The sequence below is a fragment of the Camelus bactrianus genome, chromosome 24 (genome assembly GCF_048773025.1).
Source record: "Camelus bactrianus isolate YW-2024 breed Bactrian camel chromosome 24, ASM4877302v1, whole genome shotgun sequence".
NCBI classification, from domain to species: domain Eukaryota; kingdom Metazoa; phylum Chordata; class Mammalia; order Artiodactyla; family Camelidae; genus Camelus; species Camelus bactrianus.
This window is the reverse complement of record NC_133562.1, coordinates 7,665,243-7,692,248: the sequence shown is the minus strand read 5'-3', so window position 1 is coordinate 7,692,248 and position 27,006 is coordinate 7,665,243. Positions and strand designations below refer to the sequence as shown.

Sequence of the window (27,006 nt, the reverse complement as noted above, 5' to 3'; positions counted from 1 at the left end):
TTTGATGAAGGTTCCAGTGTAGTTAGAAATACAAGTATTGGATGGAAACTTGGGAGAAGAGTGGAGTGGGATTCTTTGTTTGAAATATTTCTTGAATCTTTGCTGTTATTGCTGCCCTACCCAAGTTCAAGTTTTCAGCCCAACATTCTGCTAGGACACCCTGGCAGTTTGCTGATGTAATCCATACTCTATCTTTTATTTTTAAACTTCGGTGCGTTTTGTCTTGTCGCCGTAGTTTATCTATTTACTTAGTCTTAATTCCTACCATTCTCCAAAATAGACTGTTTGTTCCAGGTGGATTTTCTCACTTTCCACAGTATGTTGCCTGGTAGGAAAGAGCAGCCTTCACTCCCTGTAAGTTCTCCCCCATGTCCTCCTTGCCAATTTTCTCATCTTTATAGTCTAACATAAGTCAACTGTGTTATACTGTTATTTTCTTTCTTGAAATCATACAGTATTTATAATCTGTCTCATGTAGTTTAGAACTTGATCAGAACTATCTTGTATGAGTCTTAGTGTTTGTCTTACCTCTCTAATGAGAATTTCTTGAGGGCTTAGTAATTCTGGACATTATTATTCAATTAATACTTGTTGATTGCTGTGAATGATTACCCTCCTCCCTACCCCCATTCCTCTGATCTTTCTCTGAAGTAGTTAAGACTGTCAAGTTATATATGATAGATCTCAACTTGAACTTTCCTAGGCAAAAAATTTATAGATTCAGGGAAACCTGATCTCATTAAAAGGAAAGATTCACTTGAACTTCAGTAAGAACTGGAACTTGGGCCTCAAATGCAAGCAAGCCTCTCTTTATTCTCTTATTCTTTCTTTATGTTGTTATTCTCTCCGATTGTAGATTAATTTTAGTCACTTGTGGAAAATATGGTTGCCCAGAGCACTAGAGCTTTATAGCTAACAGCTTTAGCTTCAACCACTGACTAAATCTTGGAGTCTCAAATCCAGAGCTCCGGAGCCAAAGGTGCATTGGTTCAGCTTGGGTCGGGCACTCACCCCTAGACTAATCTCTTGTGATAAGGATCACATGAGAACTGTGAGAATGGGGAGGCAGTTCCCAGGAAAATGAAAGCAGTGGGGCAGGGCAGACTATAACATAAGATGTTCATTATTCCACTCCTTCTCCCTTCCCTCTTTTTTTTTTGACCTTGGATAAGTCTGTGAAATGGAAGTAATAATAATTTATTTCATAGTGTGGTGGTAAGCATTAAATGTGATCATCTATAAAGCAATAGTGTAAGCAGAAGATAAATGGCTGCCCCTGGCTCCCTTTGCCCTCATGCCCTGTGCTCATCTGGCCGGGCCCCAAAGCTTTTTTGCCTGTAGGAGTTTATCCGGCCACTCCAGGTTGTGAGCTGGTCCTTTGGCATTATCCCACTCAGCCCCAGCCCCCATAAAGAGAATGAAGAAGTTATAAACCTCATATAGCTTTTCTCATGTGGTTTTAGAGTAAATATTTATTATAACTAAATGAATTATAACTATAACCTAAGTAAAAGCAGTGTGCTTGTTCTGTAACTGCGGCGTTCACACTCAGAGCCTTCCCCTTCCTTTCGGTCTTCGCGGCAGAGTAGCCGCTGAGCTCAGTTCATTGAAGGCTGTGGGCCAATGGAGACCCTGCTCCTTTTTACCTGTGTTAGTCAGGAATCTTTGCTGTAAAGGACTGAAAACCCAACCCAAATTAACTTAGTGAACAATGTTTATTGCCTCTGAATACTTCATAGGTAGACTCTAGCTTCAGGAAAGTCTTTTTTTCAGGGCTTAAATGATGTGACTGGGAGCTGGTTTCCAAATCTACTTCTTCACTGTTACGTCCCTTCTCAGATACATAACTCCTTGTGATTATGAGGTGCCTGCTATTAGCTTCCAAGACTCCTTGTTCAGGTACAGTGGGAAGAAAAAGTCTTTTCTTCTAACCTTCAAATAGAGTTTCTAACTCATCTGGCTAACTCAGGTCACGTGCCCATATCCAAAGCAGTCACAGGGTGAAGAGTGGTCTGACGGTAAAAGTAGGCCTAGGCCTCCACTCTGCTCCCATCTCGGAACCTAGGGTGGGTCGGCTTATCCTGAGATGGAGTGTTAGAATGCATGAGGGAGGGGTGGAAGCTGGAGTTCAGTTTCCAAGATAAAGGGAAATGACATGCTCAGTGGTCCCAAACAAGAAATGTCTGCTACGTTAGATGGAGACTCCTCATCAAGAGAAACCCAAGTTATGATAGTTATTCTTCCTTCTCTTTTTTGGAAATGACTTTTTTTTTTACTAAATTGTTAAGCTATCTGACATTACAGTTAGAATAACTATTGTTAACTAGTTGCCAAAGACCACCAACTTACCACCACAGCTGGGATAACATTTGGTCCTTTAACAAAAGGATGCCTGTACACTGCTTTGCCTTAATGATAAGTCTTTGGGTGACTTAGTGAAAGATTTCTAAATGCCTGCTTGTAGATCAACCACATCAAAAGCAAATACAGATTCTTGCAGGCCTCAGCAGCCTTATCATATGAGGACTGGAGTTGGGAGATGTAGTATGCTGAAATTTGTGTTCTTAACAGGGCCTAGGTGATTGCATAGCCAGGTCTGGGAAGGACTAAATAGTCACCAAGTAGCTAGACATTATACCTCCTGCATGCACCTCACTTGGGAATCTGCTGTGAGGAAAACAAAACGAAGTAGGATTGGTTAGGAAAAACTTGCCTTCCCTTTAAGAAATTATTTTCTCTTTTTAAATTTTTTTTCTTAAAGAAAAAACAAGTTATATGAAAAAGAATGAGCATGTTTTGAAAAAGCTGGCTTTGTTTTATTTTGTTTGGTTGATCTGATTGGGGGGAATCTGATAAAGAATCCAAATAGTGTTACCCTCAATCATCATTGTAACTCCCTAGTACCTTGTTCCTTTGCAGCTAGAAGGAAGAGACCTGCTGTTTTCTTAGATACTTGAAGAAATTGTTTAAATGTAAACAAGCTATGAAAAAATAGTTTTATTATATTAAATAAATTTTTTTTTTACAAATTCAAAAGAGATTGGAAATTTACTGTTCCTATGAGATTAAAATTTTTTCCTAAATGAACACACATTTTAACTGCTTAAATAGCTCTTAGGCTTCTGAGCTATTATATATTGAGATATTGATGCTTAACATGTAAGCTCCATGAAAGTAGGTATCTGATTGTCTTGTTCACTGATATATCACTAGTTCCTGGAGCAGTGCCTGGCATATTTTAAGTTTTCAATAAGTATTTGTTGTTGAATTACTAGAAAATGTCTTTTTTTGTTAGTTTCTATGATGAAAGCCAAGAATGGCTGAGGTTAAGAGATATGGTGTAATTGGTAATTTATTTAAATATAAGCTGTATCTATTCTAGGGGGATAATATATTTAGAAACTATTAAAAATATGTATAAAGATGTAGATGGGTTCCCCCCATCCTCCAATATCTTTGAATTGTAGATGAGAGACTAAAAGCCAATAATGTTTATTTTTATAAGACTTTGCACATTCATTATTTAATCTTTACAACAGTCCTGTGGGCTGGGTGGGTGATGCAGATATTATTCCCACATTATTAGTGAAATTAAACCTTAGAAAAGATAAATGAATTGCCTAATAGCATATAGTCAGTGAGTGGCAGGCTTTGTGATGCTTAGTCTGCAGTGGAAAGAGCACCAAAATTGTAGACAGCATGCCACAAAGAGAAGTGTTTCCACAGCACCGAGGGAAGTGCTTTGTACACAGAATGCACTAAGTGAAAAATATTTAAATTGAAAATTATGGTGATAGGTAAAGAATGGAGTGGGGAAGGTGAGATATGTAATAGTAGGGAGAAGATATTACTGAGTGTTTTTGCCCATTTTCTAATCAGGTTGTTTTTTATTACTGAGTTTTGAGAGTTCTTCAAGTATTCTAGTATGTGTGGTTTAAAAAACTTCCCCCAACATTTGGCTTGTCTTCTCATTCTCTTACCTGGATCTTTTGCCTAGCAAAAGTTCTTATTTTTGACAAAGTCTAATTTATCAAATGTTTTTTAATGGATTATAATTTTTGTATTGTCTCAGAAGTTTTTACCAAGTTGTAGATCTCAAAGATTTTACCCTGTTATTTTTGTAAAAACTTTGTAACATTTAAATCAGTGATTCAGTTTGAGTTAATTTTTGTAAAAGGTGTTGTATTAAGTATTATAAGTAATCTAGAGATTATTTGAAGTATACAGGAGGATCTGTGTACCAAATATTCAAATACCATGCCATTTTATTTTAAGGGGCTTGAGCATCTGTGAATTTTGGTATTTGAAGGGGTCCTAGAACCAATCCTCCACAGATACTGAGGGAGTACTGTATGTCTGTCCTTCCATGAACAGCACACCGCCTTGATTATGTCTGTCTTTCCATGAATAGTATACTGTCTTGATTATTGTACCTGTGTAAGTCTTAAACTTGAGTAGCGATTATTCCTCCACATTATTCTTTCAAAATTGTTTTAGCTTTTATAGTTCCTTTGCTTTTTCATACAAATTTTTAGAAAAATCTTGCCTATATCTGCAAAAACTCTTGCTGGGATTTGATAGCAATTGTGTTAAACCTATATGTCAATTTGGGGAGAATGAACATCTTCACTATGTTGAGTTTTCCAATCCATGACCATCATATATCTATTTACTTAGATCTTTTTAAATTTCCTTCATCAGTGTTTTGTAGTTTTCAGCGTAAGTCCTGTGCATGTTTTGTTAGGTTTATACCTAAATATTCCTTTTTTATTTGAGTAAATGTAAATGGCATTGCATTTTAATTTTGGTTTCTTCATGTTCATTGCTAAAATATAGAAATACATTTGATTTTGCATGTTGATTTTATGACCTTGTGGAACTCACTTATTAGTTCTAGGTGTTTTTTTTGTTTGTTTTTGTTCTGTAGCTTCCTTGTGGTTTTCTGCATAGACAATCATATCACCTGTAAATATGGGCAGTTTTATTTCTTCTTTTCTGATCTGCATGCCTTTTATTTTCCTTACTTTTATAAGCTGGCTGTGAGTTCCAGTGCTATATTGAATAAGAGTGGTGAGAGAGGACATCCTTGCCTTGCTCTTGGTTTTTGAGGGATATCATAGTCTTTTACCATGAAGTATGATGTCAGTTTTAGGGGTTTTCTTGTAGATGTTCTTTATAAGTTGAGGAACTTCAGGTCTATTCCTAGTTTTCTGAGAGTTTTTTTCATGAATGGGTGTTGGGTTTTATAAAATACTTTTTCTGCATCTGTTGATACCATGTGATTTTTCTTCTTTAGCTTGTTCATGTAGTGAATTACACAAGAAGAGAACTTGTAAGATTTACTCGCAGCAACTTTCAAATACACAGTACAGTATCGTTAACTGTAGTCACTGTGCTGCACATGATGTCCCCAGGACTTACTCATCTTATAACTGGAAATTTTCAAGCCCCAATTTTGCAACTAAGACCTCTTTCCATTCCAGGCCCATATCCCTTCTCAGAGCAACTAACGCCTATCATTGCCCGTGTGTGTGTTTGTGTGTTGGAGTGTGAATGGGGGGACTGGACATCACTGTGGTGGAAAGTGGAAGCCTCTTCAGGCTTGAGTCATTCTTGGCTCAGGGGTCTTCATAAAATGAGGTGATCATCACTCTGCTTTCTGAGCTGCTCATGCAAGCTGGAGAAGGCTTCAAAAGAAAGAATGCCTTTCCAATCAGAAGTCTGAGAGCTTTGATAGGCATGTGCTTCTACAACCTTTCTTTGACCCCCAGAGCTTTTGAAAAAGTCCCTTGGGACCAAAACACTTGCATCACAGTGGTAGATGCCACTGGTTTTATCCTGGGCAGCTTATGATGTACTCTTATGTTCCAGAATTAAAATTTAAAAGTAAGTTTCATCATATCCTTCCAACCAAATGGGGAAAACAGATTTCTTTATCTGTAGTGCTTTTGTGTGTATTTCTTTGTATAGCTTTTTTATTGATTCCTCCAGGTATTGAATTAGACATACATAACATTTCATTTGATTGGTGTTGACATTTTACTAGTCTGAGTGAAGGGTAGAAGTCTTATCTCCTTATGTTCCTTCACCCTCCTAGTTTATAATACATTCATCTTTAACATCTCCTTATATACAGTTGAGAAACAATCAGGTAATATTAAAGTTTTTGCTTCAGCTTTCAAGAAAATGAAAATATATTGCGTTTTCCCATGTTTTCACTTTCTCATTCATTCTTCCTGATATCCCAGAATTTTGTCTTTTATCACTTTCTATTTGAAGAATTTCTTCTAATATTGTACATCAATAGACTTTAATTAAAATAAACAATTTCCTTTAACCATTGTTTTAGGATAGGTCTGCTTGTAACAAATCTGCTAGTTTTCTGTCATGTGAGACTATCTTTTTTTTTCTGGATATAGAATTCTACTTGATAGTTTTTTGTTTTTGTTTTTTTGTTGTTGTTGCTTTTTAGTTTGGATTTCTTTGGGTATGTCCTGTTTCCTCAATCTATAGGTTTACGTCTTTTGCCAAATTTAGGAAATTTTTAGCCTTCATTTATTTTAATCCTTCGTATTCTCATTATCTTTCTTTTCTGCTAGACCTCCAGTGATACAAGGGTTAAATCTTTTGTTATAATTTCACAGATCTCTGAGTCTCTGTTCATTCTTTTTTTCCCCCCATAATCAACGTGTGATCTTACAAAAATTTGTATAGGAACTTTAAGAAGATAACAGTGAGCTGGGTTTTTTTTTTTTTTTTTATGTTCTTATACTACTACTAACTAAACATATGGCATGTTTTATTTTTCCCCAAAGAAACAAATCAGACACTTGAAAGAATAATTTAAAAAACAAACTCCCCCAAAACAAAATTGAACTGTTTGAACTTTTTCAGTTATTCATGCCACAGAATGTCTAACTTGTGTTCACTCATTCCTAAAACTGTTAAAGTGATAGAGGAAAATTCTCTTTGAAATTATCCATGAATATGTTGCTATGACTTATTAGGGTGTATCAGTGTCTATCAATGGCTGTATGTGGTCGTTACTGCTATTATCCTTATTTTACAGGTGAGAACATTGAGGCTGTGGAGGGCTAGATAACTTGCTCAAGATCATGTGACTATTAAGTGTCCTAGATTGGAATATGACGCCGTATCCTTTTAACAGGGTACCGTTTACATAGAAGTATTTTTCTATTTTATAAGGTTGGTGTCTCAGCTTTGTATCTTAATTCTGCACTCTCTTACAGTTTTTGGAACCTCACGTTATCATTTGTCTTCTATAAAAATATGTCTCTTCTATCTAAAGGTTTAAGTTTAAAGTCTTGCAGGCTTCTAATCTTCATTTCTTTTGGCCATTATTTCGGTTGTTCTTTTCCATTAACTTTTCTAGTGACTATAATCTGGTTTATGCCCTTTCCACTCTGAGAAGCATTCTGCTTAAGGTTGATAGTGACCCTTTTTCAGTTATTTCTTGAAGGACCTCACACCAGCCTCTCCTCTAGGCCTAGAGTCTGTTGCACATCTCTACCATAATCTCTTGCATCAGGTGTCTGTGAGTTTATGGTAATCTGTAGCCCCCACTACTTTCTCTGCCTGTGTTCTGAGTCATACAAGCCAGAGATGGGGTCCTTGAGGCATCCCCCAGTCAGGTTAGGAGAGACATGCCCAAGAGTTTACGTGTCTGGTCTTACTCTGCTTCCTCGAGTTCAAGGTGGGGGAGGTAGGAACCAGTCCACCACCTGCTCAAGACCAAGACTGCCCCCGCTCTGGGAGAGGGTGGAGCAACAGTGAGTAAACATGTCACAAAACTTTCCTGCCACTTGAATACGGCTTTTACTTGATTGGACATTGGTTTGGTTGCTCAAAACCTTTGTTTTCCTGAGCTCTTAGAAAATTGGTTCAGAGAGCTTCTAGGGTGGGTTTTTTTTTTTTTTTTCTTTTAATGTTTCTGTAGAGAAAGAGGGTTTGGAGCTTCCTAGTCCACCATTTTGCTGATGTCCAATAGTGACTTAAAAAAAAAATCGTGGCAAAGCATACGTAACATGTAACTTACCGTTTTTATTATTTCTAAGTGTACAGTTCAGTGGCATTGCGTTGTTCACAGCCATCATCAGTGATATTTTAACTATAAATTATTTGGCTTCTTTTGCATTTTTTGTTCTATTTGACCTCTCTGTGGCATTTTGCTCTGCTTTTAACTTCCTTTTAGAGTTATCTCAGCTATCATGATGCTGTTATGTCTTCAGCTTCCCTACTCTGACTGCTCATTTTTGTTGCTTACCCCTCAGATGTTAATGTTTCCAGGATGCAATTATTCACTTTTTCCATTTTCCCTGTGTTTATACTCATTGGGTAATTGCATCCGTTGTCATGGATTTAAGTGTATTCTCATGACTTCCAAATCTGTATCACAGTCCAGTCTCTCTGTTAAACTCATATTTTCAACTGACATCTAGTTATCCATAAAATGGTTTTCTACAGGGACCTCAAATTCAATATATCTAAAATATTTGTCTTTTCTCCTCAAACTGTGTTCTCTGCCTTGGCTAATGAAGTCACTATGTACTCACCTAAACTAGAAACTGTATAATTTTTCTAATTATATAACCATTCTTAATCCTTCCTGTTCCTCTTTCAGTCATTGACCAGGTTCTTTTGCTTCTAATGTTCCATTCCTGTTGCCCCAGCTTGGTTCAGATTTGTCTCTTTTTGTGCTTGTATTACCACAGTAGCCTAATTGCTCCCTTTTCCACCTGTTTCTTTCTGTTCTAATTTATCATCTTTATCATTGTCATACTTACATAAAATAAAAACTAGTCATGTTACTCGCCCTCCCCCCAAAATTCCTATGGTTCCAAATGGACATCATAAGATAAATACTGAAATTCTTAGCATGGTATGTTCCACCTTAATACACATCCTGTAACCCATCTTCAAGCGTTGTCTTCTGCATCTCCTCACCCTTATGGAAGGAGAGCATCCTATTTTCATTCCTTAAATTCTTCTTGCCTTTCTTCTCTCTAGATTGCCTTGCCCCACCTCCAGCTTATTCTTTGTAAGTTCTTTTCTTTAAGGATCAACTCAAATTCCATCTCCTGTATGAAGCTTCAGTGGGTTAAACAGTGTTTTCTCTGTGTAGTATCTACTTATAATACTGAAGATCCTGTATTATTTACTTTTACCAGAAAACTCCCAGGAAAAGGATGTATTTTACTATTATTATTATTATTATTATTATTATTATTATTATTATTATTATTATTATTATTACTCTTTTTGTTTTTCTACAGAGGAGGAGGAAGACTTAAATATACATAAATAATTATAACATAACAAATACAATAATTCCTGTAATAGGAAGCACATAGGAGGTGTTTATTAAGTCTTCTTGGAGTGCTGGGAAAGGCAGCACAAAGTAAATGACATTTGAGGCAGTTTGAATACAAGTGATATTCACATTCCAGCTGGAGAAAGAGGAGGTGCAAAGGCAGTGGGGTAGAGTGAGCATGGTCTGTGTGGGGGATGGCTGGTACACACTGATACATGCATGTAGAGAAAACGAGGCTGGAAGGGTATAGTTTGAGACTGATCGGGAAGAGCCATTGTATGTTTTGGTAAATATTTGGAGTAATTTATTTTTTGTACTATAATTGTCCTAGGGGGCGTTGGCATGTATATAGTAATGCCACACTGGTTAAACAGATTTTCATTGTATTTAACATCAGAAGTTGTTAAAATTCCCTGAGGAAATTGTTTTCATTTTCATATCAGTGCTTAATTCTGAGAAGTTCCTTATCTTTTTACTTAGCGGAGAGATTTACATGTACCCAAAATATTTTAAGTGGTACATCCTCTGTCATCAAAAGTTTGACAGCAGTCAAAAAAAAAAAAAGTCAACCTATTTTAGAAGCAGTTTGGTTTTTAGAAGCCTTGGTTTTACTGCCATAGTTTCAATGGATTTTTTGGTAGTTTGTCAAAAAAGAATGTCTAGGTTTAGAAAAGTAACTATTTAGATTTTGAAATTTTGCTTAAAAATGAATGTTTTTATACTTTGTGTATTTTTCTTTCCTAGTGCCATTATAGTCTCATACCTTATAACAAACGTATTATTCCTAACAGATCTAATTCTAAATGACATATTACATGAGATTCTTACTTTTGTAATTCAAAACTATGCACAGACTAAAGTTTGCAGCAGTGTTCAGTTGAATGATTTTCTTCTGCTTCTCCTTTGCTTAAGCACTGTTGTGAGATAACACAGCCGGTGCTTTTCCCCCTCCTAATACCAGTGATTCTTAAGAAATGTGAAATGTCCTTTCTTTAGAGATTCTTTTAAAATGTTATACTTGTTGTTAATTACACTTGCCTTTGTGTGTTTATGTGAAAGTACTTCTCCAATGTGTCTAGCTTTTTTCAGAATACACCGCTTAACTAGTCTGCTGTCATTGTTTAGCTGCAAGTAGCAAAGAATTTAATTATGGTTGGATATAGACATTCTTTACCTTGTGTAGCTTCTCCACAGCTTCAAAGTGGAAGCCCGAGTACCTGTCCCCAGCCCCAGTGTCTTGACTCCCTTTTCTCTGTTGATATATGCCTTAGATTATGCTAGAAGAATACCTTCTTGCCCATTTTATTTCTCTGATAAAAGGCATATAATCTTTGCGTATAGATGATACTGAAAAGCCATACACTGTTTCTGGCTGCTGTAAAAGTGTTCAGTGATAGGTCCAAACATCTAGTGACCAAATACAATTAGTGGAGGCAGCTGACTTTCTATTAAGATGTGCACAATTGAATTCTATGGTCACGCAAAAGTCAGATGCCTTTTGTTAAAAAAATTTTTTTTTTATTAAATCGTATATGGGATTACTATGCTGGGAATGGTTTAACATCATGACCTAAGATTTACTCTTAAGGTTTTATGACCACATGACTGAAATATCTATTTTCTCTTAATGTCATTTCTATCAATAGTGATACTAACTTGTAGAACTTTCAAATGTCAGCTAGAGAAATAAAGGAAAGAGTGGGAAGTAGGACTGTCTAAGGGCCAAACACTTGATGTACTTTGCTTGTTTAACTCTCACAAATCCATTCTGAGTTGTAGTTAGTTATCCCCATTTTACAAAAGAGAAAACTGAGGCCCAAAAAGGTTATATGACTTGCCCTCAACTGTAATGTGTAAATATACTATTTTTTTCTTCACAGTGTTTTTGCTTTATTTTTCATGGTTGAATTCTTTTGACCCATCTGTAATTCATTTTATGATGAATATAACTCAAAAAACGTTCTCCTGTAGTGCTGTCCAGTTATACAAACATTTATCAAAAAGTGACACTTGTTGTCAGCCCCATCTTGTCCCTGGCCTCACTATTTGAATAGCCAGGTCTCTTTCTTTCAATGCAGCAAGTCCTATAGCTGATGCATTGGTTAATGCTATTAAAATTCAGCAGCATTTATTGAACCCTTACTGTGTAGTTTAGTAAGGATGCTTTTACTCACAAGAGATAGATAATTCATTTAAACCATAAGGAAAGTTTATCTCAAGAAAGCATGGGAAGAACAGGCTCCAGTGTAGATTAATTCAGTGGTTCAGCAAACATCATTAGAGACCCAGCTTTCTAACATCCTTTGGCTCTGTTGTCTGTGTGTGTTTGGCTTTGTCCCCTGCCAACTTCCTTGAGGCTACAAGGTGGCTTCGGTTGTTTAAGGTGTCACATACAGATATGACAATTCCTCATGAAAGGAGAGACTATGTCTTACATGGATCTCTTTCAAGAGAGAAGAAACTTTTCCCAGAAACCTGTCTGTAGGTTTTCCCTCATTTTTCATGTGCCAGCTTATTACCATGTGCATGTATTTAAGCTGAACATTGGCAAGAGTAATAGGCCTTCATGTTTGGCCTCGATTAGACTAATCAGAAGTGACCTCCTGGACCTGGGGAAGGTCTCTCCCTCTTTGGAAGCCTCCTAGTCTCATGGAGGAGAGTGGATGTCCTGAAAAAAATCGAGGGCTAGTTAAGAAAAGGTAGAAGGGGGAAATAACTGTTGGTTGGAGAGCCAACAGCATCTGCCATGCTATAAGTAAAACGTGGTGCTGAGTTCTGGGGCTTAGCTGAAGTCTAGCTGTGAAGATTAAAGTAAAAAGTAACTCTATTATAAGGGGAACTGTTGGTTTTAATAGGTAGTTTGGGGAAGGTCGTGCAGAAGAGGGAGTAGTGGTGTATTAGAGACAACAGTATTTTAAGCCAGAACAGTAGGTCTGAGTCCTAACCAGTGTATTTTCTGGTTGTAATTAGAAGAATGAATGACTTGTGATTTTCTATTAATTTTTGAACAGTACATCTTGGATTTAAATATATATGTTTATTCTTAGTTCCTAACTTCATTTTAAAGAGGTTTAGGATTTCTAAATCCTGTTTTTATTATAGGTATGTTTATTTGTATAACTACTAGACTGAGAGTTAGTATTTTGATTGTAACACCTCTTACTAGCTAGCTGTGAGGCACTGGACAAGTTAGTTAATATTTCTGATTGTTATTTGACTTGGCTATGAACTGGGTGGTTGAACAAGGTATTTTTTTGATTCTGCCTAACATTCAGTAATTTTTAAAAAGCTTATTTGGAGTAAGGCTGGAGGCAGTTGTTTTCAGTATATTTACTGAAGAGAGCATGTTAGTAAAATTTAATATACGTATCTCCCTTTTTAATGTTTCTTATTAGAAAACAGTTTAAGGTGTTAAAATTTAGATGTTTGAACCTTTTAAGACTGGAAGGTGTCTTTGGAAGTAGATATTTACTAGGAGCGCTTAAAATAATAGTTATTATAAAATATAATAATATATCGATATATTGCATTATGCATACTTTCATTTCCCTGACAACTTTATCAAAATCCTGCCTAAAAATTTTTCTTGTGTAGCTAATATTATTTGCACTACTCTATAACCTGTAAAATTATTTGAAGTGACATGGTGCACTGAAATTTTAGTATCTAATCTAAGAAAAGTATTATTTCTTGAGTGATATAATGCCTTTGCTGTAGAGCATAAAAATCATTGGTTTAATGTACATTTTATGCCCACTTGTTCAGGACATTCTGCAAGGTGCTGTGGGGGAAAAATGAGATGTTAACTGTGATTTCTGTCTTGAAGAACTTAAAGTCTAGTCATAGGTTTTTTTTAAAAAAATGAATTCATATTTAATTTACCTTTTCCTAGAAAATAGTGAATTCAAATATATATTGGTTTGGTTTTCAGCTTAGAATAGACCAAGTAAAGGTTCTCAACTCTTTTCTGTAAAAATAATTAAGAGAAATTTTCAAATGGCTTTTTAAGACTCTAAGGATAGAATTTGCTCTGGTGGAGGAGTTTTTTGCTTTTTTTTTTTTTCAGGTCTGTACAAACTTCTGAATTCTGAAAAGCCAGTAATAGGGTGGGTTGATCTCTTCAAGCAGTCAACAATATTGGTGTTAACTAGTCATTTTCTCCATGGTCAGTTTCCAGCTTATGCAGTGATATATTTTAAAGCCTATTAAAATTTGACTGGACTTTTTGGTTTCCTAGGGGGATATTTTAAGTATTCTAAAATAGCTGAGTTATTCACACCCGTGGCTTAACACAAAGTATAAAGCCTGTGTATCCTCTGGCTTTAGTCTCTCCTTCAGCATTTTTATGAACATGACTGTATAGGGTCTCCAGAAGGTGTGTTTTTCTTTGCTGCTTCTGTTTTTTATTCTTGGGCTTTGTTGTAGCAAACTAAATTTCCCCAGCAAAATAAAATGAGGATTACTTGGGATTATCTGAATGTTCTTTCTGCTCCTCCTACATGACAGGATATAATCTGAATAGATGCATTCCCACTTCAGCACTGATTGGTGTACACGTTTACACTGCCCTGCCCTTTCTTACATAATATTTAAATATCCCCTTAAAAGTAAAAGTGAAAGCCCATGTTTGTCTTTTACTAATGGTTGCCCTAGAAAGTGCTTCAGGGAAAGAAAGAGAACTCTTATAAAAACCCAATATATTTATAAAAAAACATACAAACCATAAAAATTTATCTAAATGCAGAATTTGTCTTACATTAAACTTCACATTTTAGGAACTGATATTTAGCTATTACCTTATAAAATATTTGTAGTTAAAAATATAGGCCGCTTGTTTTTGATGAGTGTCTGTGAAGTAAATAAATGCAGTAGTTAAGGGGAAGTGCAAACTGAAATAAAAGGAAGTGAGTTGAAGTCACTTGTAGCCAATTTGTGGTGATTTTGCTGCTCCTTTGCCTGGGAGAGTTAGAAGGTGAAAACTCTGTATATGAAATAGAAACAAATTTTCTAGAAATAAATTTTCTATTCTCCCTGTAATCATGTAACCCTGTAGAAGGTGTTAAATGAATACAAGATGTATAAAAGGAACAAATTAAATGTTAAAGCATTTGTTTTATTCTTTTCTCATTGAAAAAGGAAAGTGTTCATAGTGTGATCCCCAAAACTAACTTTGTTTGTTTGTTTATTTGTTTAGGATGGATTGGATGCTTTGGTATATGATTTGGATTTCCCTGCCTTAAGAAAAAACAAAAATATTGACAACTTTTTAAGCAGATGTAAGTAATTTTTCATGGAGGTTAATGGCAGACTATATATAATGAAATCTTGACTTACATAATTCAAGCCCTTCTTTTTTTCTTTCTGTCTACTCTTTGATTATTTCATCAGTAACATCTACATCAAATGAGTAGAAAATGGGAAAGAAATTTTGTCAGTTTGGGTGTCTACCAGGAGAATCTATAAAATATTTTGCAGAGAAGGTAATGAAAAGTAAATGGCTAAAATAAGTATGTTAAGTAAAACACATACATGTACATTGAATTTCAGTAATGTTATATTTATCCTCTTTTTTTAAATAAGTGAATTAGCTGTTACATTTTAATACCTGCAAGGTAAGAATCAGTTACATGAATTGTAAAGCCCTACTGCTACTGAGATATGAGAATTTTCTCCATGAAAGTTGGGTTAAATTTTAGTTTTACATACTTTTTTTTAATAAATACCTTTTTTTTTGGATTTTGATATTAGATATTATCATTTAAAAATTTGATTAAAGAGATTCTAAAATTCATGTGGCAATGTGAAGATCTAGAACAGCCAAAACAATTTGGGAAACTAAGAACAAAGTTGAAAGACTAACATTATTGGATTTCAAGATCAAGGCAGTGTAAAGTTAATGAAAGAATAAACAAATAGATAAATGGAACAGAATAGAGACCAGAAGTAGACCCATACTTATAATCAGTTGATTTTCAACAAAGATGATAAGATAAACGTATCTTACCAGTCTTAAAGAAGGTAATGGAGGAGGATCATTGTATGTATGAAGAAAATCCATGAACCTGAAAGTAAAAATGTGTATAGAGCGTTCATTTGGATTAAAAAAATAAACTAGAAACGGTATTTTATGGTAGCATACTATAGCTCTCCTAATGCAGACTGCAAAGTGGCATAGTAATTATTGGTAGGGATGATGTAGCAGCTCTCCAGTTTTTAAAGCATACGGAACAGTTAATAATATTTGTATTTGCTTTGCCAATAATTTGTTATTGAGAAGTTAATGAGAATAATTGCTATTCTGAGTTTAATTGTGACCAAAAATGCTAAATTGGCTAGTGTTTGGGATGTGACAGAGACCTTGAGACAAAGCATTCAGTTCACTTAAGATCAAAGTTTGTCAGCAGTAGCACTGTTGACAGTGTGAGTCAGATGACTCTTTGTTGTGGGGGACTGTCCTTTCCGTCGTAGGGTGTTTAGCAGTATCCCTGGCCTTTGCCTTCCAGATGTCAGTAGCATACTCTTCCTCCTTCCCCAATTGTGACAACCAAAAATATCTCGAGGCTTTGTCAGACGTTGCCCCCAGTTGAGAACCACTGCCTAAGACTTTATATATAAATGAAGGAAAGAAATTCTAGGCAGTCAGTCATGTGCTCCAAGCTTAGGAAATTTAATCAAATTTATTAAAAAGATAAATCCTATTAATAGTGATTCCAGTGAAGGATGAAATTTCAAAAAGGGGTAAATATAAGAATGCTGCAGCCAAAGGAACCAGGGTTATTCCACAGGGAGTTCGCAGCCCAGATTGGAAAGGACATGAGTGACTGTATCAAATGTGAATACATATTCAGGAATAAATGCAAAAATGTAATATAAATCTATAAAAATTGTGTTAGGCCAAAGCCTGTGATGAGCCAAGACTTGTGAAGAGCTCTTAAGGCAACAAGAGTGACTTCTTCCCTTTAATACTTCCCCATTTAGGGTTATGGGGACAGTATATGTGAGAAAATGATAAGTTCACTACATGAGACCATTTATTCTTGAAATATTTTTTGAATGTCCAGTCACTGCAGATAATGTTTTTTCTTAAAAACTGCCCATCTTACCATCTTGTGGGGAGAACTACAGAAGTAGTAACTTATGTATACCTTTGTAATAATGGAAGCTTGTAGAGAAAGTAATGATACACAGATCTTGAAAGAGTAAAGAAAGGCTTCAGAAAGAAATATTTGAGTTGATAAAGGATGGGCTAGATTTCTCAATTGAGGAAGAATAGTTCAGGCAACAAAGGAACAGCATTTGTTAAGCCACCCAAAAGTATGGTATCTTTGAGGAACCTAGATTTGGTATAAATTGAACTTGGTTTATGATGACCAGAAAGGGGTAAGGAGGACAGATGGCAGAAGAAGATACTGAAATGGCAGATTGGGGCTGTTGGATTAGTGGATTGGATAAAAAAGAATTACTTACTGTCTTATTTTTTGTTTTCATTATTCTCATCATTTTTAAAAACTTAGGTAAAGAAATTGAAGTTCAGGGAAAGAGAAAAAATTTGAGTACTTTAAATTACTTTATAGCCCCAAATCTAGGCAGGTTACACCTAATACATGATTTGTACCTTGTTTTTTGATTTGATGGTTTTGTATGGGTTGGCACCTTTTTAGAAAACACTATTCTGAGAAAGTTTCTAAGATAATTCTAGGCTAGTGGTTACCTTTGAAAGAGGAAAGCTTGAGGTTCAAGGCTTGTAATTTAACATTTTACTTTAAACAAAAGACCAGATGCAAATAGGGCAGAATTTTAACTATTAATTTCATCATGATAATGGGTACAACAAACAACCACACACACAACAAGAACAAAATTTCAGTTGGGATGTAGAAAACAGTGCTTTCAAAAGGTTCTATCCTTGAAAAGGGTAAATCATTGTATCATTGTGTTAAATTACTGCATTAAAGGGTAAATTACATGTATCACTGTAAAAGGAGTATATGTAAAGTTTTTGTTTATTTTTCCAAGTGATTATCATTAGTAGCCAATGCAATATTTTAATGGAGTTTAACCTTTTCTCTAGTGGTTATTTAAATTCCTTCCAAAAACAATATTTCATGAATTACGTTTAATTAGATAGATATTTATTTGTATATAAACAGGCAGTAATGCTCATTAGAAAGTTTCTATTTCCCCCATCTTGAAGCCTTAATATGTCATTACTCTGGCATTCTTTAAAAAATAAAATGTGTCTTTTTCTTAATTTTTAAATTTGTTTAATCATGATACCTTTTTATTAAATGATTATTATGATAATTTATGTTAGTGTTATTAAATTGGCTATTTATTGGTTGGTGATTGAAAGCAATACACAGTGATCTTTTATTTAAAAAAACAGAGAAATAGTTTTTACTTTAGCAGATTCTGCTAGTATTATCAGTGAATCTGTTCATCCAAGGAAGTAAAAACAACTTGACTGTGTTTGCCTTAGTTCCTTGTAGAATTACACAAAAGGTACATACTACTCAATTGAAAAAGTAAACTTTTTTCTCATTTTAAATGAAGGTAGGGAGTGGGTATAGCTCAGTCGTAGAATGCATGCTTAGCATGTACAAGTCCTGGGTTCAATCCCCGGTGCCTCCATTAAAAAAAAAAAAAAAAATATATATATATATATATATATATATATATATATATATATATATATTAAGTTAAGGTATAATAATAATTTGAACAAAGTATCAAAAGTATTTTAAAATATGTTTTAAAATTTTCATTTGGGGGGGTATTTTATTGTTTGATTGATTGATTAATTGAGGAAGTACTGGGAATTGAACCCAGGACCTTGTGCATGCTAAGCACACACTTTACAACTTGAGTTATATCCTCCCCCTGAAACATCAAAAGTTTTAATGACTTTTATAAAAGCCCTTATTTTAACGTTTATGGCTAGTTTCTCCTAAGTGTCTCACTAGATTTATAAAATCATGTACTGTAATATTGAAAATGAGTACTACATTACCTGTAGTAAAATTAAAGATGGTTTTCATGTACTTTGAATATAAAGTTAGATGTAGTTAGACGTCTACAGTTTTTGAGGAATTCTAAGGAGCAAAAATTGTAAAACTGAAAAATTTGTATATCATCAATTCTGCATTTAAAATGGATAAGTTTCTTGAGAAGAAGAGAATATAAATGAATTATACTGATCATGTATTATGATTAATACACAATTCCATTTTCAAGTTCTTCAAGTGATGAAAAAACTGTAAAACTACCACTTGGTAGTGGCATTAAAAGCTTCCTTCTCCACAACTAAATATTAAGGTATATTTAAGAGTCTGCATTAATGTGGGACGTATTCAGCCAGAAAGTTTTGAAATGTAGTAGGTTTTGGCATGTTTCTTTGCTTATGAAGTCTATAAATAACTTTTATAGTCAGATACCTCTAGCACTTGAGTGGTGAATGTATCTCCATTTCTGGGGAAAGAGGGCAAGATTGTAGTCATAATATTTTGGGATTTTTCCCCCCCAGAATGGATATAGAAGTGTAAGAAAAATAGCACTTTGTTAAAGGGTATAAGACCAATAGATCATCATAGACAGCCTAGAAGCATACTTTTTATTATTATATGGAGATCTGATGTAAACTTAATATGGCAGTTAGGTCATTGGGAAAGAGGTAGATTATTTAGTAATTGTATTGAGACAATTGGATATCCATAAATGAGGAGAAAATGAAATTAAATCTCCATTTCAGAACATTTACCAATGTAAAGACATAAAGTACTAGATGAAATAATAGATCATATGTTTATACTCTTCAAGTAGGAAATACCTTTTTTTTAAACGCAAGATAACCAGGGCTAGAAACTGTAAAGGAAACATTTGCAGATTTTGCCATATCAAAATATATATATATAAATAAAGATTACTGACAAACTGGAAAAAATTACAACATATATAATAGAATTATATTCCCAGTATATAAAGAGATCCTTCCAGTCAATAAGAAAAACAAAAACAATAAAAAAAAGGACAAAGTAATTGAATATGTATTATAAAGGAGAAAAAATACAAATGACCAATGAGCAGTTAACAATTAAACAAATATTACTATTTCAGGAAATATGGGTTAACATAAGAACCATCCTCCTCTATCCCCACTCTTGCAACCTGAAAGAGAAAGATAAAAAAGAATAAAGTCTAGGATTGATAAGTATTAAGTGAGAGTGAAAATCAGTGCAGTCATTTTGGAGGGCAGTTGGACAGCAATTTTAAAACTAATAATGTTCATGAGTGTAACCTAATACTTTTACTTGAAGAAAAGTATCATGCAAAAACAGATGTGCAAATACACAGGAATGTTCATCATAACAAATATATAGTTTGAGCAAAAAGTTAGAACAACCCAAATCAAAATCAGTAGATTTCTGTCAGCTATCCACAGAGTGTTCAGTGAAAAGCAAGTTGCAAAATATCTTTTTATGTTAATAAGTGTGGGTAACACATTTTAAAGAATGAGTACATATATTCTATTGGTTGAATATACCGTAATTTAATAACTGTTTCTGATAGTGGACACTTAGGTTCCTTCCAGCTTTTTACTGTTATAAATGAGGCTGTAATTAACATTTTTTGTACACATTTGTTATACTTGCTTTTTCTTTCTTTGGAGTGAATTCCAGGAATTGCTAAGTCAAAATTTGCATCCAGTTTACATTTTGATACATATTTTCAAAATGCAGTTTTATGCCAGAAAGAGGTAATAAAAGTCAGATTTTTTAATGGAGCCATAAAATTGAATATATTATACAGTATAATCTAGGATGTTATGAAATCTTGTTTGAAGTTATGACAAATAAAATACCACTAAATCAGATAGATTTTCAAGAAGAAATGTTAAATATCCTCTTTATTTACTTTTTAAGTAAATTATTCATTTTGGAATAAACTCATGGAAAAGTTGCAAAAATAGTACAGAGATTCCTGTATGCCCTTCACCCAGCTTTCCCTAGTGTTAACCAACATCTTATATAATCATGACACATTGACAAAACTAAGAAATTAAAATGGTGTATTACTCTAAACTACATACTTTACTCAGATAGCAGTTTTTACACTTATCTCCTTTTTTGGTTCCAGAATCCAATCTAGAATATCACATTGTATTTAGTTGCCATTTCTCCTTAGTCTTCTTAATCTGTGAGAGTTCCTCAAGCTTTCCTTGTTTTTTATGACTTTGACAGTTTTGAAGATTACTGACGAGGTATTTTGTAGAACCTTCCTCAGTTTGGTTTTCTCTGATGTTTTCTTATTATTAGACTGGGGTTATTTGTTTTGGGGATGGGTACCACAGGGATGAAATGTGCTTCTCATCACATTGTATCTGGGATATATGATATCATCATGATTTGTCAATGGTAAAGTTAACCTTAGCCCTTGTTATACAATAGTGACTGCCAGTCTTTTTGCCTGGAAACTTACCGGTTTTCCTCTCCATACCTTACTTTGGAATCTGGTCACTAGTCCAGCCCACACTCAGAGGGAGAGGAATCAATAAACTCCATCTCCAGACTCAAAAGGCTACATATTGTCTCTCATAAAGCAAATGTTTCTGATTTTGATCAAGTCTAATTTATCATCTATTTGTTATGGATTATGCTTTTGGTGTGGTATGTAAAAATCATTGACAAGCCCAAGATTGATTTTTATAGAAACAGCTTTATTGAGATGATTTACTTACTATAAGTTTCACCCATTTGAAGTGTACAACTCATTGTTTTTTGTGTGCATTTATAGTTGTGCAGTCGTTACCACAGTTACTTTTTGAACATTCGTCACCTCATAAAGAAACCCTGTATCCATTGACAGTTCTCCCCAAGCTCCCCAGCCCCAGGCAATGACTGATCTATTTTATGTGTTTATAGATTTTCCAATATGGATATTTCCTATAGATGGAATCATACAATGTGTGATGCGTTATGATTGACTTTTTAGACTTAGCATGATCTCTTCAGGGTTCATCTGTGTTGTAGCATTTATTTTATTCTTTTTAATTGCCAGGTAATATTCCATTGTTTGGATATGCCACATTTTGTTTATCCATCCATCAGTCAATACACATTTAGATTGTTTTTACTTTCTGGCTATTATAAATAATGTTGCTGTGAACATTTGCGTACAAGTTTTTGTGTGGACACAGGTTTTCATTTCTCTTGGGTAGATACTTAAAAGTAGAATTCTTGAGCCATATGGTAATTCTGTGTTTAACATTTTGAGACACCCAAGATTTATTTTTAAGTATATACTTTTATTATTTTGGAGTAAATATATGTGACTTTTCTGTTGTTCCTGAACAGATAAGAACTGCAAGTAATTGGTTGTCTCCATTTGTAAATAATATCATTAAATGTTTTTAATGTTTCAATAAGTATCATTGAGCACAGATACATCAAGGACATATCCATGAATGAAGTATTATCTCTGCCCTCAAAGAAATGGGAATATATAGTCTAACAGAAGAAATATAACTATGTAGACAATTCCAGGCCATATTGACAGTTGAAATAATAGAGAAATAGTGGTGTCCTAGAGGAGGGAGGTGGCCTATCAGATTGAGAGGATCAGGAATGGTTGAGGGAGGAGATAGATAAAGGATGAGATATTGTTGATAGTAACCTGCTCAAATAAAGTGAGACTAACCATTTTAGGTTGGTGACCAACATTTGCAGAATAATGGAACTATGAAACAGTATGGCTGTGTGGGAAACTGCAAATAACTGGGCATTGCTAGAGCTTTATTGGGGAGAATATCTAGAAATAAAAGATTGGAAAATCAGAGTAACAAGATCTAAAAGCCATTTTATGCTATGTTGAGGTGTTTGGGATTTGGTTTTGTTTTTTTTCTAATCTGTTTCCCAAAATGGATTTCTGTGTGTGGATGGGTGGGTGGACACACATATGCTCACACAGGTGCACATAATGGTAATGTATGGCACATCTTCCAAGGGCTTGAATTCTATTTGAATATTTGGGCATAGAATAATAATAATTATTACTACATATTATTATTATTACTCATTATTACATTAAAACGATCAGATTTTTATGGAATTGAATCTCACATTGTAAATTTTCCAGGTAAGTTTTAGATAATTTCAGAGCTTGTTAGGGCTGCCTTGACTACTCTAAAAGTATGAAAGGTATACTGGATTTTTTAGGCAAAGAGTAACAGTATATTGGATAGTGTGTTATGTTTGGCTTTTATTGCCGTACTTTATCTATTCTGGCTTTGTTGTTGTTGTTGTTAATGGAGATACTAGGGCTTGAACCCATGACCTTGTGCATGCACTTTATCACTGAGTTATATCCTGCCACCCACCGATTCTGACATTTTTTAAAAACATTTTTTTAAACAATTGCAATCTCTTACAATCTAGAGTGGTACATAAAATGATGGTGCATTTTATAATCTGGGATCTTAAGCTACGTAAAATGTATCCTTATCTCATTTGAAAGCAACAGAGTCATTATATATAGAAAACTTGAAATAAATAAAAAAATGTGAAGAGTAAAATAATTTATAATCTCATACTTAGAGAGAACTGCAATTATTATTTTGGTATATTTCCTTCTGGCCTTTTTCTGCCTATATATACAACAAATATTTGTATTTTTATAAAATTGAGTTCATATACCACATGTACTTTTTTCTGTTTCTTTGTTCAACATCATATGTTGAATATCATTCTATGTAATTATTCTTCAACAATACAATTTTAAATATTGCCTAATACTCCATTGTATGTATATGAAATTATTTAATTTTGTATTTTTTAAAAACTGTGGAAATCTTGGATCTGCATCATATCTAATTTCTTTAGGATAAATTCCTAGAAGTAGAAATTATTGAGTATAGAGTGTGATTTTTTTTTTTAAAGACTCTTAAAAATCATCCATTTGCTTTCTAGAAAGTTAGATTTAAGAGTTTGTATGTGCTTGAAATCTTTTTAAAATTCTTCGTAGCCCTGAAACTATAAATTCTCAACCTTTCTTCTGCAGTGCCTCTTTTTGCTAACTTGTGATTATTTAGAGATGATTAGCTAGTTAGTGGCCTATCAGGACTTACGGTGTTTGTGACTCAGTTTGCCCATTTCATTCCTTGCTAACTGTGCTATGTAGTAATACCTCACTTTTCTCAACCTTAGCTTTCTGCCAGTATCACCTTGCTCAACACAATTGACAATCAGATATTGTTAAAAAGATCTGATGGTTACACAGTCCTGCTTACTGGTCTTAAAAGTAGTAAGGGTTTACCATATTTATAATTTTGCAAGTATTTTGTATTAAACAAATTCTATAAATAACAAAGAGGTTAATATTTACTATGGGAAAAAATGAAAACACTATAGGAAGGGTTGGAAGTTCTGAGAATTTTGCAGTTTTAGTTAGGGTGACTGGGCTAGGGCTCACTAAAATGTGGTATTTCAGAAAAGAGTTGGAGTAGTTGAGAGTGTTAGCTATGCAGATGTTTTAGGAAAGAGAACGGCTTACAGAGGAACTGCCATGCAAAGATGATAAGAGAGAAGTGTACCTGGCGTGTTTGAGGAGCAGCAAGGAAGCCATTGTGGCTGAGAGGATTGAGCAAGGGAGAGAATAGTAGGATGATGTCAGAGAAGGAAGGAAATAGGGAGGGTAGGTCATGTAGAATCTTGTAGTCCCTTGTAAGGTCTTTGACTTCTGCTCTGTGTAAGATGGCAAGACATTAGAGAGTTTTCATTAGAGAAGTGACATGAACTGACTTGTGTTTTATGAATATCATCCAGTGTTAAGAACAGACTACCGAGAAGCAGGGGCAGACAGCAGGAAATCAGTTAAGAAGCGATTGCAATAATCCAAGGAAGAGATGATGGTGGCTTGGTTCAGCATGGTAGCACTGTAGAGGGTGAAAAGTTATCAGGTTCCAGATATATTTCAAAGGTAGAGCCAGCATATTTTCCTGAAAGATAGGATATAGAGTGTAAGGATTAAAAAAAAGGAGTCAGGAATGCCCCTAGGTTTTTGCTCCAAGCAAAATTAGCCCATCAACTGAAATGTTGAAATCATAGGTAGATGTTTTGGGTGAGAACGCATTACACTTGAGATACCTGTTAGCCAAGTAGATACATTGTGTAAGCAATTGAATATATAAATCTGCAGCTTAAGAAAGAGTTCTGAACTTGAGATGAAAGTCTGGGAGTTGTTGACATTTCAGTGCTTTTTTAGAGCCAACTAAATAAATGAGTGTAAATAAAGAAGAAAACAGTATGAAAGACTGAGCCTTGAGATGCTTCATTATTAAGATAAGAAATCTGAGAGAAGAGGACCAGCAAAGGCAGCTGAAAAGTAATCATTGACATTAAAAATACCCCGAGTATTTTAAGAATGTGGTATCCTGGAAGTCAAGTGTAGAAAGTATAGCAGGAGAGAGTGATCAAACTGTGAAAAGCTACTGATACATCAAGATGAGGACTGAGAATTGCTTGTTGAATTTAGCAATGTGGTGGTTAACTGTGACTTTTGACATGCAGTTTTGGTAGGACGGTAATGGCCAGAGTTCACCCAGAATGGATTTAATAGCAAATATGAAGAAAGATTTAGAGGTGACGATGACTTTTGAGGGATTTTGCTATAGTGGAGTTGAATAATAGGATAGTAGCTGGTGAGAGAAATGGCATCAAAAGATTTGTTTGTTTAAGATGGGAATGAGAATAGCATGATAGGTTCCAGTTAGAAGGGGAAAAGCTTAATGGTACACGAGAAAGATGGGAGAATTGCCAGAGCAGTGTCCTTGAACTAGTGAAAAAGGATGACATCACTGGTGGAAGGATTGGTGTGAAATAGCAGTATTATCCTATAATGAAAAGTAAAGAGACTAATATATGAGTGCACATGCTAGTAGTTGAATGTGAACATAACAGATATAATTGCAGTGGTAAGTCTGTGGCAGTTTTCTTCTGATTGTTTCAGGGCAGTAGCCAAAAAGGTCATTAGTTGTCAATGAGGATCAGTGGGGGAGCTGTGGGAGGTTTGAGAAGAGAGAAGACAATGTGAAATCTGGTCTCTAGTAGAATGGGATGGTAAATAGACGAGAGAAATGTATGATTGCCAAACAGAATTAAGGACAAGCTTTATGTTTGTGATTATGAGTTTAAAGTGGGGTCAGTCAATATGATTTTATGTATTTATCCAGACATACTCAACTGCATGGGAGCTGACATAGAGTTAGTTATAGAGTTGGATTTAACTAGGATTGTGATTTTTGCCAAACTAAGTATAAAGAAGCAGAAAAGAACCAAGGCATTGAAGGTGTAAGCAAATGTGTGATTATAACGATTGATCATGTAATTTAAGCTGGATAGTGAGAAAGAGAGGCTGTCAGTGCAATGAGGTACAGTAAAAATGGGATAGGATCAGTGAATTGGAGATTGTTGGAGTTGAATTATCAGAGGGAGTGAGCAGAAAATTTGAGGGAGTGCTTAGAGACAGGGAGTGTGGGATTTGAAATTGAAATTATGGGAGGGTTATGCTTACTGATAATGACGAGGTCTAGTCTGTGGCCATGGAAATGAGTGGCTGAGATAAGATGGAGGACAGTATCATTGGAAGAGAGAAGGTAAAGGTATTGAGAGGCCAGGTTATTAGAAGTATCATCTATGGATATATTAAAGTTCTTAAGAATTCAAACAGGAGAATATCGGAGAGAAGATCAGTAAACCAGAAACTAAAAAATTGTCTGGCAATGAGATGTGATGGCCTAAGGGTCAGTAGATTACAGCAACAATGAGAGGCAGTGGGAGATATAAGCTAATAAATATAAAAATCAAAGGTGTGGGGGTAGAGACGACAGTGGAGTTCATCAGTGCCACTCTCAGGGCCAGGGCCCCTGTGGGAGGGTGAAGGTCCGCACTGTGGAGCTGCAGGAGAAGCAGGTCCGCAGCGGGGAGCTGAGTTTCCTTTTCAGCAGGAGTTGGCAAACTACAGCCCACAGGCCACATGTGCCTACCACCTATTTTTGGTTGGCTTATGAGCTATGAATGGTTTTTGTATTATCAAATAATTTATAGAAAGTCAAAAGAAGACTATTTCATGACATGTGAAAATTATATGAAGTCAGATTTCAGTGTCCGTAAATAAAGTTTTATTGAGACATAGCTACACTCATTCTTTTATGTACTGTCTATGACCATTTTTGTGCTACAACGGCTGAGATGAATAGTTGCGACAGAAATCACGTGTGGCATTGTCATTGCTTCACACCAGTGCTCAGCACACCATAAATCACAGTGACTCAGTTGCAGCTCAGTAGCACTCCACGTGTACTGCCATACCACAGCATTTTATTTATTTTCCATTGCCAGTGCACGTCCATCATGTCAGAACAAAAAGGTGAAGAAAAGTGAACTTTGAATGTTGTTATTTTGAGGCAGAATGAAGTGTGGATTATTTCATCAAGTTAGATGGCAAAGCATTGTGCTTATTATTCAGTGACACGATAGTTGTGCTAAAAGAATACAGTGTGCATCGACCTCACCAGAATAAGCACTCACCGTAATATTCCCAACTCACAGGAAAGCAGCAGTCAGGAAAAAGCAGAAAATGTAAAACGGACCATCTCATCACAGCAGAATTTACTTTACAAAATA

The 27,006-nt window shown here is 34.9% G+C and overlaps 1 protein-coding gene across 2 annotated transcripts in view; it reads left to right on the top strand.

Moving 5' to 3' along the window:
• Window positions 1-27,006, top strand: part of ROCK1 (Rho associated coiled-coil containing protein kinase 1) — a 106,698-nt gene that overhangs the window by 9,468 nt on the left and 70,224 nt on the right. For both annotated transcript variants that reach the window (XM_045518883.2, XM_010958061.3), the window contains exon 2: window positions 14,526-14,607. In XM_045518883.2, the coding sequence (XP_045374839.1) occupies window positions 14,526-14,607 (82 nt within the window). The remainder of the gene's footprint in view (window positions 1-14,525; window positions 14,608-27,006) is intronic.